This window comes from Corella eumyota, chromosome 2 (genome assembly GCF_963082875.1).
Source record: "Corella eumyota chromosome 2, kaCorEumy4.1, whole genome shotgun sequence".
Taxonomy (NCBI): Eukaryota; Metazoa; Chordata; class Ascidiacea; order Phlebobranchia; family Corellidae; genus Corella; species Corella eumyota.
In genome coordinates, this window is record NC_137491.1 from 21,543,587 (window position 1) to 21,564,152 (window position 20,566).

General features: G+C 33.0%; 3 protein-coding genes across 3 annotated transcripts; 2 read left to right on the top strand and 1 right to left on the bottom strand.

Moving 5' to 3' along the window:
- The first annotated feature begins 411 nt into the window (after positions 1-411).
- LOC145743367 (uncharacterized) lies at positions 412-2,252 on the top strand. Its single transcript, XM_082561311.1, has 6 exons — positions 412-483; positions 798-893; positions 1,005-1,157; positions 1,248-1,382; positions 1,492-2,090; positions 2,193-2,252. Exons 1-5 carry the CDS (start codon positions 418-420, stop codon positions 2,014-2,016), a joined length of 975 nt encoding a protein of 324 aa, XP_082417437.1. The 5' UTR covers positions 412-417; the 3' UTR covers positions 2,017-2,090; positions 2,193-2,252.
- A 268-nt stretch (positions 2,253-2,520) lies between these two features.
- Positions 2,521-12,153, bottom strand: LOC145743054 (uncharacterized). Its single transcript, XM_082560927.1, has 19 exons — positions 12,005-12,153; positions 11,512-11,670; positions 11,130-11,315; positions 10,874-11,005; positions 9,328-9,456; positions 8,877-9,011; positions 8,556-8,684; positions 8,218-8,340; positions 7,781-7,863; positions 7,374-7,578; positions 7,105-7,251; positions 6,579-6,757; positions 6,000-6,151; positions 5,562-5,703; positions 5,050-5,147; positions 4,259-4,442; positions 3,973-4,078; positions 3,673-3,792; positions 2,521-3,382 (listed from the first exon to the last, which is right to left on the bottom strand). Exons 1-19 carry the CDS (start codon positions 12,075-12,077, stop codon positions 3,174-3,176), a joined length of 2,691 nt encoding a protein of 896 aa, XP_082417053.1. The 5' UTR covers positions 12,078-12,153; the 3' UTR covers positions 2,521-3,173.
- Positions 12,154-13,680: 1,527 nt separating this feature from the next.
- On the top strand, positions 13,681-18,246 carry LOC145743030 (MKI67 FHA domain-interacting nucleolar phosphoprotein-like). The gene is made up of 6 exons (XM_082560891.1): positions 13,681-13,841; positions 14,711-14,857; positions 16,079-16,187; positions 16,623-16,747; positions 17,179-17,268; positions 17,689-18,246. Exons 1-6 carry the CDS (start codon positions 13,746-13,748, stop codon positions 18,211-18,213), a joined length of 1,092 nt encoding a protein of 363 aa, XP_082417017.1. The 5' UTR covers positions 13,681-13,745; the 3' UTR covers positions 18,214-18,246.
- The last annotated feature ends 2,320 nt before the right edge of the window (positions 18,247-20,566 follow it).

Here is a 20,566-nt window from a genome sequence, read left to right on the forward strand (position 1 = left end):
CATATTCTTAAACGTCGATCTTTAATTATTTATTTTATTTTAGTCAAAATAAACAGAATTTTCAAAATTTTTATGAAAAAATAAAAAAAATAAATAATCTAAAATATTTTAACTGGATTTTTATTTTTCAAATGTTTATCAGTTGCTACGTGACCAATTTTTATTACATTACCAAACCGTTATTTTATTAATAGAATTTTTTTATAAAATTTGTCGGAATTTGTTAAAATCGATTTTTCGTATCCGGGATGTGGAAAATTTGAGAGAATCCAAACGAGAGAAGTAGATAGAAAAAAGAGATTCGAGAGAATTGTTAGAAGAGAAATAGAAAAAGGAAGTTTTTTCTTTAAGATTAAACCTTAAAATATATAAAGGCTGAGGATTAGGTTTTGTGACAATTGTTAAAAAACACAAAAAATGCAGGACAAGAAATATTACAAACAATCTCCTCAAGAAACGAATCATAGGAAGGAAAGTTTGCAGGTAAACATTAAACAACTGTTTTTAATAAAAATATTAACCTGGGTTTGGTGACCATGCCATAATATACTTAAAATCTTTATGTAAACATTAATACTTTTGGCATGTTTTAAATCATTAAATTGATTTTGTCATTTTTTCCCGTCGCATTGTTGTAATATTAATTGTATATCATATTTATTATTTACTTTTATTAATGTACGAAAAACCAAAATAAAAATAAAAAAAAAACATAAATTTGATATTTTTATTCCTTTATCTTTAATTATGCTAGTTTTAATTGTGTTTATTAACTTATTGTTACGTCATATTAACAGACAATGGAACAATATCTTCCAAGCGATTTATTGGTGGAATACAAACAAGCATTTCAGATGTTGGATCGGAAAAATGTTGGAAGAATTTCGTTAAGGGTAAAAACAATTAATAAAAATATCAATTAATTACTTAAAATTTAAAGTTAAATTGTTAATTAGTGAAAATATTAATTAATTAGCAAAAATTTATTTAAAATTTTTTTTTAGGATCTTTCAACTGTCGCTTGCTCGATCGGATTTCAATTAACCGAACGCGAGCTCTGTGACGTCACAAAACACGTGATCGACATGCCACAGAGCGCACTTACTCGGTGTTTGGACTTCTCGCAATTTCTCGCTGCCATGGCGGCAATTATAACGGTGAGTTTTGGCGCCAAATCGTCACGTGATTAGTAAACTGACATCAATAATTAAAATCCTAATTACTAAATTTTAATTAATTTTTTGTAGGATTGTATTTCTGATGACGAAATAAAACGAATATTTCGAGAATTCGACAAAGATGGTGACGGTTATATTACCTCACAAGAGTTAAGAGCCTTGCTTCTTAGGTTAGGTGATGACGTCACTGAGAAAGAAATTCAGGTAAAAAAATTAAGAATTAAAATCAGATAAATTAAGTAATTAGTAGGAAATCTAAAAATATTTTGTTTTAGTTATATTATGACGTAATAACATTTTTATTGTTACGTAGGAAATGATGAGAGAAGCCGACATCGATGGAGACGGTCGAGTGAGTTTAAGTGAATTTATCCAAGTGATGACGTGTGCACCACCATCAACCAATCACAAACAAACAGACGATGACGTCATAATCGAAGTATCTACAAACACTTTTTCATCCGTGCCATGTTCACAATCTGATGACGTCACGTATCATCAGTTCGATGACGTCAGTATGTTACAAACCCATGACGTCATAATGCCACCTCGCAGTCCAGGCGCGGTCTCGCTTCCGACCCCGAGCGAGTTGTCGTCAAACGGCGGGGAATTCGACTCAAAAGTTCCGCCAACAAAACGAAAAAGTTCCGTTCTCGGTTGGTTGAGAAAATCTTACAAGAACTCAAAACTCGAGCCCAAGAGGCGGAGTTGTGACGATAGTGTAATCAGTGTAAGTTGCCACAGTGTATATAGTGGCGTGGCACAGAAGCCACAAAAGCGAAGATGGAAAAGTTTGGGGATTATTCCTGGCTTCAATTTCCGAAGTCCTTCGACTTAAAATCTTCTTTTTCGAATAAATTTAATTCCGCCGAGACGTCGAAAATTTTTCCATCTTTATGACGTCATACAAAGGTGAGATTTTAAATAAAATCTTTTTTTTTTAGTTTATTTTTTAAACAATTAAATTTTTTTTTAATTTTTTCTTATTTTTAAATATCCCCTTTTTTTGTTTAGGTCGAAAAAGAAAAAGTTGTGAAGAAAAAGAAATTAGTTTGTGCAATTTATCGACGTGCCAAGTTTTATTTATTTTTCTATTTTTTACCGAAATAAAAGTGTTTGCCTTTTAAAATAAAAGTGTTTACCTTTTAAAATAAAAGTGTTTTCCTTTTAAAATAAAAGTGTTTCCCTTTTAAATTAAAAGTGTATCCCTTTTAGAATAAAAGTGTTTTCTTTTTTAAAATAAAAGTGTTTCCCTTTTAAAATAAAAGTGTTTCCCTTTTAAAATAAAAGTGTTTTCCTTTTGAAATAAAAGTGTTTCTCTTTTAAAATAAAAGTGTTTCCATTTACGATAAAACCTTCGTTTATTTCACCAACAAAACAAAATTATTTGGCAACATTGCTGAGAAACCATTTTCCGTCAAAACTTTATCAAAAATGATTAAAAGTGACGTCATCAAAAAGAAAAAGAAATGACGTAACGTAAAAAATTGTTGACAAGTTATGACGTCAAAAAATAAGTTTTATGCACTAGCTTGTTTGTTTTATGACATCACAAACATTTCTAAAATCATTTATCGACGTCATCAAATGACGCGTCATGGAGAGTTTAGCAATATTTTAATGACATCATTACCGGTTCTGGGCAATGGCGTCACTAAACTATACAATTTATGACGTCATGAAACAAAAGTGAATACACGAATAAATAAGTGCTGCATTATGACGTAATAAGTGATTAACAGATGAGGCGCTGTACCACCTTCTGGCGACAAAAACTTGAACAATTGTTTCAACAATGAAGATTGTTACGTCACTAAGATCTAAGTCGAAATAAGTCACAGAAATACAAATTAAATTGTGAAAAAATTTTTGTATGGAAAAAAAAAGCTAATTTCTGTTAATTAAATGTTAGTAATTAATGTTAATTAAAATCTTGGAGTAATTTATAAAACTATGATTGCAACAAAAAAAGAAAACTCTAAAAATCTAAAAATCCTAAGTTGTGATAGGATTTGTGTGCACGTGGTTAAAATCGAATCCGCTTTTGGCGGATCGGCTCCGTTTGCGGAGGTAGACGGATAACATGATGATCCCGAGAATCAAGATGAGGCAAGCAAGTGCAATTAAAACGTAGATTGTAACGGATGTTGACTCCGTTTCTTCCTCTTCTTCGGTTCCTTCCGTGGGGTTCATTAAAGTTGTAGCTGTTAATTAAGTTTGTAATTAGTAAAAAATAAATTAATTAGAGAAAATTTTTGCTTTATTAGCAATTAGAGACATGATTATCTTGATCACGTCACGTTATTATTTGATGACGTCGCCTTTTTATTTGATGACGTCGCTTTTATTTTATGACGTCGTCTTTTTATTTAATGACGTCACATTCGATTATGACGAATGATGACGTATACAGCGATGTTTCGAATCTAGTTATGTTATATACTACGTCACAATTTATAACAACAAATGACGTATATGTGACGTCATAACCAACCTGCGCATGTTCCGTCGTCGAGTTTCATCGCGTTGGGAGAACAGAAACAATCGGCGTTCGAAGTTAAGGGGTTTATGAGGCAGGCACCGATGCCGCAATTAATATCTCCGCATTTGTTACCTGTAAGAATACGAATTAATTAAAAAAAAAATCTTAATGACGTCATTTCAAAATTTTCAATGATGTCATTTCAAATATTTTCAATGACGTCATTTCAAATATTCTCAATGACGTCAAATTTAAAAATCTCAATGACGTCAATTTAAAAAAATCTTAATGACGTCATTTGAGATGACGTACCTGGAAGGACAATGAACTGGTACACGAACACTTCTCTTTTAACATCGGCGTCAGACTGCCTCTTGTGGCGAAGAGTAAAGATCGATCGCTTCTTCTTGGCTGGACACTAGAGGGGGTAAAAACAAGGTCATTTGAAGGTGATTATTTTAGGTATAGAAGGACGTTTAAAAGTCATTTTAGTTACTTGTGGATGGATTTAAAATAACCACGTTTAAAAATATGTTACATCTCAAACAGCTTTGTTTAATATTAATTAACAGATTAATTACAAACTAATAAAACTCACCGAAGCTGCGCAGCCAGTCAAGCAGGTGTTAACCTCGATCTCCAAACTCACAGTGTTGAGGTTCGAGTTGGTGTTGCCAGGTGGTCGTAGAGTGAACGCTGTAAACTCGGCTCGTACTGAGTTACTCACCCCGTTGTTGGTCAGTCTGGGGTTGATCGCGTCCACAGATTGTGGGCATCCACCGCTGTTGAAAAGTTAATTGTCGTTAATTAAATTTGTAAACCGACCTTACTTTATAAGTTGACGTCACAACATTCGACGTCACAACACTTACTTAGTTGACGTCACAACATTCGACGTCACAACACTTACTTCGTTGACGTCACAAAACTTGATGTCACAACACTTACTTCGTTGACGTCACAAAAATTAACGTCACAATACTTAGTTGACGTCACAACATTCGACGTCACAACACTTACTTAGTTGACGTCACAACATTCGACGTCACAACACTTACTTAGTTGACATAAAAAAACTTGACGTCACAATACTTAGTTGACGTCACAACATTTGACGTTACAAAACTTACTTAGTTGACGTCACAACATTTGACGTCACAACACTTACTTAGTTGACATCAAAAAACTTGACGTCACAATACTTAATTAGTTGACGTCACAGCATTTTACGTTACAACACTTATTTGGCGTCACACTATTTAGTGACGTCACAATATTTATTGACGTCACGATACCTAGTGACGTCACGATACTTTGTTACGTCACAATACCTAGTAACGTTACAATATTAAGTGATGTCACGATACTTTATTACGTCACAATACTTACTCGACTAACACGACGCTGACGCTCGGATCTGCGGGTGAGACTGCGACGATTCTGTTGACGAAGACGTTCACGTTGTTCGCGATGTCGGTGGAACCGATCTGGGGGATAAAACTTTGTTGAATATTATGTTTGGTTGCTTTAAACTTAAACCCAAGGTTTGGGGTTTGAATCCCACTGTGGGTATGTTGTGGCAAACTTTGTTGAAAGTTTGTATTATGTATGGTTGCTTTAAACTAAAACTTAAACCTAAGGTTTGGGGTTTGAATCCCACTGCGGGTATGTTGTGGCAATCTTTGTTGAAAGTTTGTATTATGTATGGTTGCTTTAAACTAAAACTTAAACCTAAGGTTTGGGGTTTGAATCCCACTGTGGGTATATTGTGGCATTTTTTGATTGTGTTTTAACAAAATTTTCTGTTAAATTACTTAAAACAGTTTGCTTGCAGAAATTTTAAAAAGTATTTGCCTAAAATTTGAAGCTTCTTTAAAACACAGGAAACTTTTTATTATTACCGTGAAGAAAAGGCGACTTCCAGTGGTGATTGAGTCAGTGGCACCTCCGTTGAAACTTGAATCCGTTCTTAGCAACCGGAAGAATCCGTCTCCGCTAAGGACTCCGGTGTTTATGGTGTCCACAGGAGCTTCAATGCTGTTACTGTGAAAGTAAATTAATAAAGTAAGCACAAGATCTTGCGTTGGGATGTTAGTTTAAAAAGTTTGTTAGCCCTGAGGTTAGACAAGTGTTTGAGTTCGCCAATATGTACTTGAGTCTATCTGCCCAAGCGTATTTATGCAATTAAGAACTCTTTCTTGAATTTAGGCGCATATGGGTGCCAAAACTCTTTCTTGAATTTAGGTGCATATGTGTGCCAAAACTCTTTCTTGAATTTAGGCTCACATGTGTGCCACACAGTAAATATGCTTCAAAACTCAGTAAAAAGCTTCACTTACTCATCTGAGCCCGCTGTGTAGTTGTTGTTGAGTGTAAAGTTGGTCGGGGTGACGCACGTGATTGGGAACTCGATTCTTCGTTCTGCTATCACAGTTATTCCATCGTGGTGGTTGGTCAGCGACCACGCGAAGTGTAAAGTGTTATTCACCTCCTAATAAGAAAATGTGATTGTTAATTACAGTAGCACTACTTGAACAATCGCCTTAAACTAGATCGTCCTTGTACGATGATGGTTTCATGGTAGCACAAGGGAAACAAAAAAATTACTCTTGTGTGACGTCATAATTGTGTTTTTGTGGACGATTTTAAATTTTTCGTCATAAATGTGTTTATTTCAACGATTGTAATTGTGACGTCATATAGGTGTTCATATTGACAATTGTTAATTTGACGTCATAATTGTGTTTATTTTAACGATTGTAATTCTGACGTCATAAAGGTGTCCATATTGACAATTGTGAATTTGACGTCATAATTGTGTTTTTATGAACGATTGTAATTCTGACGTCATAAAGGTGTCCATATTGACAATTGTTAATTTGACGTCATAATTGTGTTTTTATGAACGATTGTCCTACCGTGCTGTTGGCTCCACAAGACCCAAAGAAGTTCAAAGTTCGATTCGTGCTGTCCAGAGTTCCAACTGTGCAGTTCCCGAGTGCCATGTTTAAGTACGAAACCCCGACGATCTCCAAGTATTCGACCCTGATTGTGACGTTGGCGACCCCGATGCCGCAAGTTTGGGTGACTGGGTAGACTGGAAAATATTTGGGGTTTTGTTTAATTGTCCACAAATCTTTTATGCGTATGAGGTTAGTTTAAAAATTATGGAATTCTACGACCCTGTTAATGTCAGCATTTTTTTTGCCCTTGAGTAAGGCGCTATAAACTTCTGCTGAGCCAACACCTAATCCAGCTGCTTAAATATCAGGCAATTATAATCTATAATATCCCAAACTGCCCCAGGCAACTCGAGACTGGGTTGGAGTAACTTATGTTACTCTATGTTTAGGTCGCGCATTCGATCTTCCCACATCGAGAATAAAGATATATACTAAAAAATATGGATTTTATGAAATATTGAAAGTTGTCGTAAGCACTTACCGCAGTTTGTGCCGTCATTGTTAACAGAATCATCGAGATAGTATGACAAACACGCACAAGAGTGGGAACCGTTTAAGTTCGTGCAGATCGAGTTGTTGTCACATTCACCGACCATCCCAGCAGGCAAGTAGACACATTCATTAAAGTCTAAAAGAACAAAAATGAAGATTAAAAATAAACAAGTATAATAAATAGAAGTGTTAAAAATTAAAATTTTGCTTATATTTTTGTTTTGTGTACTAGTTTTCAAAAAAAAAGCTTAAACTTACCGCCGACAGTGGGCGTTACACCTCCAAGCATATCTGTTATTGTAGCCCCGCTAAGTTCTGCAGCAAATTCATTGACGGTTAACTGAGTGTTAACAAATGTATATCTCACCACGTATTGTACTCCACCCGACACAGATACGTTGTACAAGTAAGCAACAGAGAAGTTGTCATATGTGATGGTTAAGCTGTTGACGATGGCAGTAGCCTGGAAAACAAAAATTAAAATAGTTTTAAACCGGCAACATTGTGCCAGAACGTAAGAACAGTTGGTTAAATACATAAGGTCCTGGGTTTCACAGGCAACTCGAGACTGGGTCAAAGTAACTGATGCTACTTTATGTTTAAGTCGCGCATTTGACTTTTTAACATTGAGGATAAAGATATATACAGAAAAAAAGTTAACTTACAACTCTTTCGACTTCGGTTGAATTAGTTGTTCCGGTGTTAATTTGAAGGTAAGCCGTAAAAGTGTAATTCCGCATTCCAACCGCTTTTAAATGTTGAAAAAACATTACATGACATTATTAACACGCCAAATAAACTGATATGTCGGCTGATTTTATTCAGTATAAAACCACTTTATAAATCGATTTAACCGGCATCCTGATGTAATAAATTGAACACTTGGTTTCACTACACGAGGTCCTGGGTTTGATCCCCACTGCTTTTATGCTGTAGCGCCCTTAAGTAAGGCGCTATAAACGGTATAAACTCCTGCTGAGCCAGCACTTAATCAGCAGCATAATTATCGGGCAATTATAATCTATAATATCCCAAACTGCCACAGGCAACTCGAGACTGGGTCAGGGTAGTTCATGAAAATGTGAAAATAGCTAAAACTCACGTGTACAGGTCATCCCATTGCCCATAAAGTTGACATTACAAGTACAAGTAAAAGTTCCATTTGTATCTGAACACATTGCGTTTACGTCGCAGGTATGAGTGCTATCTGCGCATTCATCTATATCTAAAAAGGCACAAAAAAGTTAGAATTTTGAAAAAGTTTTAGGTTTATAAAAATTAAGTTTAAATTTTAAAACTTGGTGTTGTTGTTGAAAATATAAAAAAACTATTCTTACTTTTTGTTTCTTTTTTAATTTATGAAAAGTAAATTAAGAATAATAGTTAATAAACTAAACAATCCTAACATTTAAAAATAGTCTTTCAGTTCCCCAGACTTACTTGTGCAAGTAGTTCCGTTGCCGGTGTACCCAGGTAAACAGGAGCAAACAAAACTTTCAGGGATGTTGGTGCAGTTGCCACCTAGTGGGGCACAATTGTTAGAACCGCCCGGCGCGCATTCGTCCGTATCTAAAATTTAAAATATTGAATTTTACTTATTTTCGATACAGAAAGTCTGTCCTATCTTAAAGTTCGCTTGTTTGATGATTTTTTATTTTAAATATTGTTCCAATGTTAACTGATAACTGGGTGTCGGGATCAAGTAGTAAAGCCGCGCTTTATTAAATTTCTATTATGTCATTATGTCTATTGTTTACTCACCAACACACTCAATAGGGGTAAGTGTAAGATCTTCTTCGTACCCAGGATCGCACGAACAGTTGTAAAACCCGACGTGGTTCATACAGGTTCCGTTAGCTCCACAAGTATAATTAAGTACCATGCATTCGTTGAATTCTGAAAAGCAATTATCGTGACGTCATTTTTATTATCATTCTTATCGTGACGTCATTTCTATCATGAGGTCATCATTATCGTGACGTCATTTTTATTATCATTCTTATCGTGACGTCATTTCTATCATGAAGCCATCTTTATCGTGACGTCAATGATATTACAGCGTCTCCTTTGTGACGTTATTTTGCTGATGTCATGATGCAGTGACGTCATTATTAATTTGTGACGTCACTGGGACACAATAGTAAATTAATTTAAAGATCGTCGAAATTTATGTGACGTCATTATAAAGATGAGTAACGTAACAAGTAGTAACCTGCGCAGGTGATTCCATCTCCGGTGTATCCACTGAGGCAAGTACAAACGAAGCTTCCTGGTAAGTTCGTGCAGTTCGCGTCCCCACTGCAGTTGTTGAAGTGAGTCGTGTTCATACACTCGTTGTTGTCTGTAACAATATAAGTGACGTCATATTGCTGGCTATGACATCATATTAGAGTTAGTACATCGTCATTATTATCTTGTTTAATGACTTCATATGTCAAGTTGTTTTGTGACGTCATATGTCAAGTTGTTTTGTGACGTCATGTGATTAGTTGTGTTGTGACGTCATATGTCAAGTTGTTTTGTGACGTCATATGTTAAGTTGTTTTGTGACGTCATGTGCCAACTTGTTTTGTGACGTTATATGTTGGGTCGTTTTGTGACGTCATATACTTAGTTGTTTTGTGACGTCAGTTGTTAAGTTGTTTTGTGACGTCATATGTTGGGTCGTTTTGTGACGTCATGTGCCAACTTGTTTTGTGACGTCATATGTTGAGTCGTTTTGTGATGTTATATGTTAAGTATATATTGACGTTATGTGCCATGTTGTTTTGTGACGTCATAAACATTAACTTGGGAACAAATATAATAAATAAATATTTAATTCAGTTTCACGATATTGAAATTTAATTTTTAGAATGTTTTATTCTTAATTGAATCACGTCATGATGTTAACCTAGGTACAAAGGAGCACTTTAGAATAATTTATTTCCACACTCCATTCAGGTCCAGTCGCACCTTAAAACTAATGAGAACGTGACTCTAATGTGGCGTAAACAGCGTTAAAAGCCCGTGAACGACGTTTTTAAGTAATAATAACATGTTTGTGACGTCATAGTTATTGACGTTTTTTTAAGCGTAAAATCGAACGTTTTTTATTTCAATGAAAACAAGGTTTTTTGTTTCTTAATCTTTAGCCTAACCCAAGTTGTCTAAAATTTAATATTTTTTCTAATAAAAAGATGATTTTTAAATAGGGGTAAATAAGGGAGGGTCCTTTACAATTCCATTGGAAGTTATTAAATTTATTTTCTTTGAATAAAAAATTATTATTTTTTTTTTGCAACATAATATTTGTCCAAAAAATTATTTTTTTTATGTTTATTTGAAAACGAGGGTGGGGTATCAAGGTCAATGTTATTTTTAACTTGTTCTATTTGTGTTCAATATAAAATATTTTCTTTTATAAAAAAAGCGTGGGTTAGTTTTTAATTTTTTTTGCAAAACAAATTTTTAATTTAAAAAAAACAATTTTTACATTTTATTTTTAACTAAATTTGACGCCATCTTTTTAGAGTAATAATTTGCGATTAGTTATATTATTTAGATGTGAAGTTAATTTGGTATTACCATCATATAAATACAATTTTTTTTTAATCATTAAATTGATTTTGTCATTTTTCCCCGTCGCATTGTTGTAATATTAATTGTATATCGTATTTATTATTTACTTTTATAAATGCGCGAAAAACCAAAATAAAAATTAAAAAAAAATTAAAATTCAGGGTATTAGTAAAACTAAAAGAATATTTTTATGTTACCTATGCAGATGTTGGTAACGGTATCAAAAGTGAACCCAGTATTACAAGCACACACATAACTGCCCGGCATATTGGTACAAATTCCCGCTCCAGTTTCTCCGCAAACCGTCGCATTCTGGCATTCGTCGATATCTAAACGAAAATCAATAAAAATTTAAAAAAAAATTTTTTCGATTTTTTTTTAAAGTTGTTTTTTTGGACATTTTTAACTAATTATTTTTGTACCTTATACACTAACAACACTATCAGCATTTACCTGTACACTGTCCTCCAGCTGCAGTGATATTAAACTGGAAACCGCCAGCATCGAATAAAACGATCTCGGAACTTGTGTCATTATATCCGGCGTTGCAGGAGCAACTGTAGATGTAGGATTCTGTGGAGGAGCAGAGAGCGTTCGCGCTGCATCCGGCTTGATCTAAGCACGTTTGTGCTGGGGTCACTAAAATATTAATTAACAAGTTTTAATTAGTAAATTACCAACTAGAAAATTTAAAATGGGTGTGGAGTTTTAAAATCAGCTTTTAAGTAAATTTTAACAAATAGCTGAAAAAAAATAATATTAAAATACAAAATGTTAAAATCAAAAAACGATTTTAAATCTTTTTTATGAAATATTTCAAGTTATATTTTCTTACAATTGTCCAAGAAAAAAGTTGTTCCAGTTACGTTTTGTATTTCGTTGGTCGCCAATCGAGCAAAAGTCGCGTTTGGGGCGACGGTTGTTATATTAGAAGGGAAGGTTTGGGTTGTACCAGCTACGTTAACTTGTACAGTGAATGGGACGTACAAATATACTAAAAATAAGTTTTAATTGTCAATGTTTGCCGCACTTTGTAAATACGATTGCCATGTTTATCGAAATGTTTTAACAACTGTTGTAACTAATAATTTAAACTATTTTAATTAATATAAAAATAATTAACTTTAATAAAAAAATATTAAAAAAGGGTGACGAATGGAAAAAAAAACATTATAAACTTAAATACAAATGTAAAAATGGTAATAAAATTTTTAAACTTAAGAAAAAATTAAAAAATTTGAGATAAATATTTTAAGCTTTTAAAATAAATTAAATTTTTTATCAGATTTACTAAAAAAAGGACTTTTTTAATAAAATTGTGAAGTTACCTGCTCCAGGATCAATTGTTTGCGCGGAGGCAGAAAACAGGAAACAAACCAACAACAAAAAAGTTATCTTCATTTTTAAATTATTCTTTAATTTTTCGTTTTAATTTTACTTAAACTTTTTTTAAACTAAAATAAATAAACTAAAGTTAATATCAAGTTGAAATCAATTTAAAAATCTTTCTGACAATTTTAACTTTTTTTTCTAAACTGATTTTCTAGCAAAATCGCTCCGCCTTTTATACCGAGATTATGACGTCATAAACTTGAATGTGACGGAAATAAATGTCGGCATTCCAGAAAGGTCTTGCAACTCACCCAACCCGAAATAATTCTAAAGTTCCCGAGATTTCCTTTCTCGATTCTTTGTTGTTTATCTCAGCGTGGCAAGGGTTCCTAACGCTCCAGATTAAGCGATAAAAGCTTCCCGCAATTCACGCCCAAACCCCTATTTTGAAAGTTAATTTAAGCGGCGTTCTGTGACGTCATATTGCGAAATTTACACGCACGACGCACTTGACTACGTTTGTTGCTATGGTAACACAACACACGAGCGATTATCGCGTGGGAGCGACTGTTACGCAACAATTAACGTGAACATTAAATTTGACATTCGAGAATATTAATAACTTTTATGAAGTTATCGCCATTTTAAACCTCTTAAGAGATTGTTACGTCATAATAAACATCGGGGTTCTAATTTTTACTGTAAATATCATCTTGAATTAAATTGAGATCCGGGGTTGGATTTCTACTGATGATATATTAACCTTTAATATGGCTTTAAATTCTAGATTTTGTTACTACTTAGGCTATAGCATTTTGTAGCATTCTTTAGTAAGATGTGAGATCCTGGGTTTAATTTCCACTGCTGGCATGTTGTAGCAACCTTGAGTAAAACCTACGAGCCTGGGTTTGATTCCCACTGCTGGCATGTTGTAGCATCCCTGAGTAAGACCTGGGATCCTGGGTTTAATTCCCACTGCTGGCATGTTGTAGCATTTTTAAGTAAGACCTGGGATTCTGGGTTTAAGTTTCACTGCTGGCATGTTGTAGCATTTTTAAGTAAGACCTGAGATCCTGGGTTTTATTCCCACTGCTGGCATGTTGTAGCACTTTTAAGTAAGACTTGAGGTCTTGGGTTTAAGATCCTGGTGAATATATTGATTCGTGTGCGTGATGGATCTAAAATTCAGCTATAAGGCAAGAAAAATATTGGTGCAAAATAAAACATTTTTTAACTTAAATCAAGTTACCCGCTCCAGGGTAAACACTTTGCCTAAAACAAAAGTAAGTTATTTTGCAATGTTATTGGTTTGTGTTGTGTAGGCTTTCAGATAAGTTTATTTAAAATATTAATAAAAAATTGGATTCAAAATTTTGTGGGAAGATATTAGCCCATTTGCTGGAAAGTTTGACGTCATTCGTGACGTCACTGTTGGCTTAAAATCGCTGATAATAGTTCGGTTAAAAGAACTTGCAAAACTATTTTTGTTAACTCCGAAACTTAAATTGTTAAGAGGTAGAATATATATAAAACTAAATTAAAGCATTTTTAACATCTTTAAACTATTTACTAATTAAGAATTTAATTTATATTTTAATTACAGTTTTATGAGGATAAAGTTAAAAAAGTTAATTTTCGCTGTAACGAATATATTTTACACGCTGGTTGGAAATAAAATTCATGAAATCTTAGAACTGGATTTAATTTGTTTTTTAAAGGTTTTAATTAAACTTAAAAATGACGACTTCAAAAAGTAAAGGACGGGAATTTATTGCTCTTGATCAACTTAAACAGAAACAACATTTGAATAAAATTAAAAAGATTAAAAAAAAAGTAAAAACTATACTATATATACTGATATATTACTAATTAACTGGCAGCGTTTGAGCGTGGTGTAGTGGTAAGAACACTTGCTACACCACACATGAGGTCGTGGGTTCAATCCCCGCTGATCTCATGCTGTAGTGCCTTTGAGTAAGGTGCTATAAACGGTATGAACTCCTGCTAAGTCAGCACTTAATCAGCAGTTTAATTAATGGGCAATTATAATCTATAATATCCCAAACTGCCACAGGCAACTCGAGACTGGGTCAGAGTAACTAATGTTACTCTATGTTTAAGTTGTGCATTCGACTTTCCCACATCGAGGATAAAGATATATACAAAAAAAATTACTAATTATACTTTTAATTTTATTTCAAAATATGTTTGGTTTATTTAAAATGTACAGAAAAAATATCTCAGTTATTTGATTGTTAAGTTAAGTGGTTAGTGTTTTTTACAAAAAACAATTTAATTAAACCAATAAATTATTGTATATAATTGTAATAAAAAAATTTTTTGCATTATCTGATCGTTTAACTTTTTCATGTTTTATATTTATTTTCCTCGATTTGGGAAGGTCAACTTTACAACCTAAACATAAAGTAACATCAGTTACTCCGACCCAGTCTCAAGTTGCCTGTGGCAGTTTGGGATATTATAGATTTTAATTGCCCGATAATTATGCTGCTGATTAAGTGTTGGCTTAGCAGGAGTTTATACCGTTTATAGCACCTTACTCAAGGGCGCTACAGCATGAGAGCAATGAAGATTGAACCCATGACCGCATGTGTGGTGTAGCAAATGTTCTTACCACTACACCACGCTGGTCGTGCAAATAAAAAAAGGGTTTAATATTAAATTTATTTTGTACTTTTCAGGATGTCGCCGAAGTGGAACTAAATGAGGATAAACCAGGGGTTATTTACTTGAGTCACATCCCGCATGGGTTCTTTGAGCCCCAGATGAAATCTTATTTCGAGCAATTTGGAGATGTCAACAAACTAAGACTTTCTAGAAGTAAAAAGGTAAAAATTAAATTAATTAGTTTTCTGTAATTAACATAATTAATTTAATTTTAACATTTAGACAGGACTTTAACATTTGTTAAGGCCATTATTTTAATCTATATATATATATATTTTATTTTTTTATATTAATTGACTTCATTTATATCATTTATATATTCCCGTGAATTTTTAGAAAAAGTTTTGTATATTGCAGTACTGCCTAATTACTGTTGTACTTTACGGTCCTCGTTAATTACTGTTATACTTTACAGTCTGCGCTAATTCTCTCTAGTACTTTACAGTCTTCGCTAATTCTTTCTTGTACTTTACAGTCCTCACTAATTCTCTCTTGTACTTTACAGTCTGCGCTAATTCTTCTTGTTTTTTACAGTCCTCGCTAATTCTCTCTTGTACTTTACGGTCCTCGCTAATTCTCTCTCATACTTTACAGTCCTCGCTAATTCTCTCTCGTACTTTGCAGTCCTCGCTAATTCTTCTTGTACTTTACAGTCCTCGCTAATTCTCTCTTGTACTTTACAGTCCTCGCTAATTCTTCTTGTACTTTACAGTCCTCGCTAATTCTCTCTTGTACTTTACAGTCCTCGCTAATTCTTCTTGTACTTTACAGTCCTCGCTAATTCTCTCTTGTACTTTACAATCCTCGCTAATTCTTCTTGTACTTTACGGTCCTCGCTAATTCTCTCTTGTACTTTACAGTCCTTGCTAATTCTCTCTTGTACTTTACAGTCCTTGCTAATTCTCTCTTGTACTTTACGGTCTTCGCTAATTCTCTCTTGTACTTTACGGTCCTCGCTAATTCTCTCTCATACTTTACAGTCCTCGCTAATTCTCTCTCGTACTTTGCAGTCCTCGCTAATTCTCTCTTGTACTTTACAGTCCTCGCTAATTCTCTCTCGTACTTTACAGTCCTCGCTAATTCTCTCTTGTACTTTACAGTCCTTGCTAATTCTTTCTTGTACTTTACGGTCTTCGCTAATTCTCTCTTTTACTTTACGGTCCTCGCTAATTCTCTCTTGTACTTTACGGTCTTCGCTAATTCTCTCTTGTACTTTACAGTCCTAGCTAATTCTCTCTTGCCATTCATGGTTCCAAGTTTTTTCCGAGAACCGTAAAGTGCAAGTGATACATTACTTCTTTTTGCTTTGTATTTTTTTTATTTAATTTGTGATCTAATAATGTATTTTTATCCCTATTATTAAACTAACAAATTATGAACAGAGTGGAAGGTCAAAAGGTTACGCTTTTATTGAGTTTGCGAGCTCCGAAGTTGCGAAAGTTGTCGCAGAAACGATGAACAATTATCTTATGTATGAGAAGTCTTTGAAATGTAAGTGAAAGGTTCTGGGTTTTATATTTTTTTTTGTTATTGTATTCACTATTTTTTTTTGAATAAACTTTATCCTCGATGTGGGAAAGTCGAATGCGTAACTTAAACGTAAAGTAACACCAGTTACCACGACCCAGTCTCGAGTTGCCTGTGGCAGTTTGGGATATTATAGATTATAATTGCCCCATAATTATGCTGCTGATTAAGTGCTGGCTCAGCAGGAGTTTATACCATTTATAATGCCTTACTCAATGTTGGTACAGCATGAGAGCAGTGGGAATCAAACCCAGGACCTTGTGTATGGTAGGAGTGTGTTTTGACCACTACACCTCGCTGCCGGTTAAAAGTCAATATGCTACAACAGTTCTTCCAAGAACATATAAATTGTAATTAACCCCTCTTTTTGTAATTAACCCTCGACTTTATTCTTTCCAGGTAAAGTGATGACGAAAGACCAGATTCATCCTCTCTTGTTTAAAGGACATGATGAGAAGTTTAAACCAAACTCAAGGAAGAGAGCGATGTTTAGATATAATCGAAGAAGTGAGGACCTAGAAAAGGTGAGTTCAACTTTATGGTAGCTCGATGGTCTAAGGTGCTTGGCATCAGCTTAGACCTTAAGTTTAACGATAGTGGGAAGTGGTAAGAACACTTGCTACACCACATGAGGTCACGGGTTCGATCCCCACTGCTCTCATGCTGTAGCGCCCTTGAGTAAGGTGCTATAACGATATAAACTCCTGCTGAGCCAGCACTTAATCAGCAGTTTAATTTTCAGGCAATTATAATTTATAATATCTCAAACTTCTAAAGTCAACTCAAGACTGATTCGGTGTAACTAATGTTACTCTGTAAATATTATTAGTATTATATATAATAAACAAAAACTATATTTTTTAATGGTCTTTTTTTTTGATATATGCAAAGATTATAAAATTTTCTTCTTAAAAATAATTAAACTTAAGTAATTAAACTAAACTTTTTTTTCTAGGTTAAGAAAAGGAGCAAGAAGGCAAAACAACGTCAAAATAAAACCAAGAAAGCGCTGGAGGAATTGGGAATTGAGTTTGATTTTACAAAGGTGGGATATCAACTTTTAACAAGTGACAATATTTCTTCAAGATTTTTGTGCTCTAAGTAAGCCAAACATAGAGTAACATCAGTTACTCCAACCCAGTCCCGAGTTGACCTTGTCAGTTTGGGATATTATAGATTATAATTGCCCGGTAATTATACTGCTGATTTAGTGCTGGCTCAGCAAGAGTTTATACCGTTTATAGCGCCTTACTTAAGGGCACTACAGCATGAGAGCAGTAGGGATTAAACCAACGACCTTATGTAGTGAAGCTGAGTGTTCGAACCACTATATCACTTTGCTGCTTGATGAAATACTAAACATATCTCGAAAATAAGTTGATTAGAATCCCTTTGTAGAATATTTTATTTTAATTTTTACGCCAGGGTTTGAAATTTAAAATAAAATGATTTAAATAATTTTCAGGTTTCCACCAAACCAGACTGGAAACCTCCTCCAAGAAATATCGCCAAAGTGGAACCAAAAGTAAAAAGAAGGAAGGTCGTTCAACCGGATATCTGGGAACCCGATCAACCAGAACAACCACTAGATGTCACTGCTGAGATGTTGGTCGACGATGCAGATCAAGAAATCAATTTCAAAACTCCTCCAAAAATGTCGAAAATTCAGAAAAAATCTCTTGATGAGGATAAATCTGAAAAGGAGGAACCGGCGGAATTAAACGAGGAAAAGACGGAGTCTGAGGAGAAAAAGGCGGATTTGGAAAAGGTTAAAGAAGTTGAATCAAAAAGTAATTCGGAAAAAGAGGAAATTGTGGAAAAGGCGGATTTCGAGGAAACGGCGGAATTTGAGGAGGAAACCGGAATCGAGGATAACTTAAAACCTCGAAAAGTAAAACAATTAACTCGTAGGAAAGGAATAAAAACGCCGAAAAGTTGCAAGAAAACGAGTTTAAGTCGAAAACGAAAACTTTTAAATTTAACAATGTAAAAATATTTCGTTCAAATAAAAAATGTAAATATTCTTCCGCGTTTTTTTACTGATATTTCGATTATGACTCTGGCCAAATCGTCGTTAAATAATTAAAAAAAGAATTAATTAAGATTTTTTTTTTGTATAAGTTTATCCTCGATGTGGAAAGGTCGAATGCGCGACTTAAACATGAAGTAACAACAGTTTACCCCGACCCAGTCTTAAGTTATCTTTGGCAGTTTGAGATATTATAGATTATAATTTCCCAATAATTATACTGCTTATTAAGTGATGGCTCAGCAGAAGTTCATACCGTTTATAACGCCTTACTTTAGAATGTTACAGCATGAGAGCAGTGGGGATTGAACCCACGAACTCATGGTAGTGTAACAAGTGTTATTACCACCACTTGAGGTCCAAGGTACAAACAACTGAATAACTGAATAACATTTAAACTGCTTAACATATTATTTTAAACATTGATCGTTCAAATTAAGGTACTCGTATAAATAATTAAACAAAAAGTCAACTTTTGCAAGGTTCTTACAGTCTTTACATTTGCGTAAACATACACTGTGACGTCATAAAATAAATTTAACAATTCAAGTTATGCAATTGTTATAACAATTGAACAAACGTGAAGTTATATATAACAATCAATCATTGTTTAAAAAAACAATCGTTTTAAAATATAACAATAAGTTAAACAAAAGTTTTTTTTTTTCAATAATCTTGTCAAATTTAGCGGGGTTTTTAAATAAAAACTTTAATTTAAATTCACAATTTAATTTTTAACAAATTCTAATTCCAAAATAAATGTTTAATTAATTAATTAATGGACTTCGTATTTCAGCAAATTTTAGCGGAACAACTTAATTAATTCTCACTCTTTGCCCCGATTTCCGTCCTTTATTCGCAAACAAACCGCATTATCTACGTAACAGACGCTCTCATTCAACTATTTCCTGAATCAAAGCGTTCACTCGTACTGATGCTGTTATTAATTATTAAAATACAGGCTTGATTGAATCAGTGTGAGTTTAAGAGCATACGTTCTAACGCCGCCCGTTTATTTTTTACTAGAAATTAGATTTGTTAAAAACTCGGTTTAGAAATCGAGGAATATTTACAGGTTTAGATTAATTTTAAACAAGATATCAGAAATTCATTTATTATATACATTTATTAATTAGAAATCACCAATTAAGAAAAACATAGTTTAGTAGTTCTAATTAAAATGTGATTACTTAAGCATAAAGGTGGTTGCAGAGTTAATATAATTCAGTAGAGAATAAAATATAAATTCAACTCTAGTTATAAGTGTTGAATAAAAGCTGATATTAATGTATATTAAGCTTCATATTATGTTGGGTAGTTTGATACTTCAAGGTTTTAATACAAGGAAGCAGTTAAAAGCTGTCATAAGGAAACTCGAAATATTAGACTTAATTAAAATTTGCCTAAAATTTTTAATTAGAAAACAATTTACGGAATTTGTTGTATAACCTGTGGCATGATTCACTATGACGTCACTATCGTGATTATTTAAAGATAAGCGAAATAATAATCGATGGTTTGTTAAATTATTGATTGGAAAACGAATATTTTGTCTATTGAGAAAGATTATAAATTCTTAAAACTTTAATTTTATTTTTAAAAAAAACATTCAAAAACTAATAAAGCACAGAAATAAGTTAAAGTTTCAGTCTTTTATGAACTTAAACCAGTATTTTATTAAAGTTTAAATTATATTTTTTTAAATTAAAGCATTGCTTAAATTTAATCAACAAAAATTTGTCATTTCGTTGTTTTTAATCAGTTTTAATTAATTATATTAAACCATATTAAACTTTAGATATATTTTATTAATTACGATTATATAAAAACAATCAATAAATAGTGACAAGGTCACTCAAGGTTATAATCTATATGATTTTAAAATCAATATTGGTTTTAATTTTTAATGTTTTGGTTAAAATGTTGCGCGTTATTTTGAAAAATGTTTGCTCTAATGTTTACATAAAGTGACCGAAATTTAATTAATTAAAAATAAGTTTCCGGTGAAAAATATTTTTTGCTTTTTTTGCGAAAAATTTAAGTTTAGAAAAATTAATTTTAGAACATTGAACAATTGTTGGAATTTTCTTAATGCGCTAACTAAACTATGACGTCATAATTATTTTTTTTCGATTTTAAAACAATGGGTCAACAAGGAAGTCAGTTTGTCTAACATAATCAAATTGTTTTAAATATTCTAGTTTTAATATTTATACTAGATTAGTAGAAACAATGTTCACGTTTAAAAATTACTATTTATTGATAATCGTTAATTAATTTAATTAATTAAATTTTAATTTTTCATAGACACGAT

What these genes read in the sequence shown, in the direction of transcription:
- LOC145743054 (XM_082560927.1), bottom strand. Translation starts at nt 12,077, where the DNA reads ATGAAGATAACTTTTTTGTTGTTGGTTTGTTTCCTGTTTTCTGCCTCC. An exon ending in AGATGGAATCACCTGCGCAG is followed by an intron (nt 9,012 to 9,327) that starts GTTACTACTTGT and finishes ATTGCTTTTCAG; the next exon opens with AATTCAACGAATGCATGGTA. An exon ending in TACACAGCGGGCTCAGATGA is followed by an intron (nt 5,704 to 5,999) that starts GTAAGTGAAGCT and finishes TTACTTTCACAG; the next exon opens with TAACAGCATTGAAGCTCCTG.
- LOC145743030 (XM_082560891.1), top strand. Translation starts at nt 13,746, where the DNA reads ATGACGACTTCAAAAAGTAAAGGACGGGAATTTATTGCTCTTGATCAA. An exon ending in TTAAAAAGATTAAAAAAAAA is followed by an intron (nt 13,842 to 14,710) that starts GTAAAAACTATA and finishes TGTACTTTTCAG; the next exon opens with GATGTCGCCGAAGTGGAACT. An exon ending in TTGAGTTTGATTTTACAAAG is followed by an intron (nt 17,269 to 17,688) that starts GTGGGATATCAA and finishes AATAATTTTCAG; the next exon opens with GTTTCCACCAAACCAGACTG.
- LOC145743367 (XM_082561311.1), top strand. Translation starts at nt 418, where the DNA reads ATGCAGGACAAGAAATATTACAAACAATCTCCTCAAGAAACGAATCAT. An exon ending in ATAGGAAGGAAAGTTTGCAG is followed by an intron (nt 484 to 797) that starts GTAAACATTAAA and finishes TCATATTAACAG; the next exon opens with ACAATGGAACAATATCTTCC. An exon ending in CCATGGCGGCAATTATAACG is followed by an intron (nt 1,158 to 1,247) that starts GTGAGTTTTGGC and finishes AATTTTTTGTAG; the next exon opens with GATTGTATTTCTGATGACGA.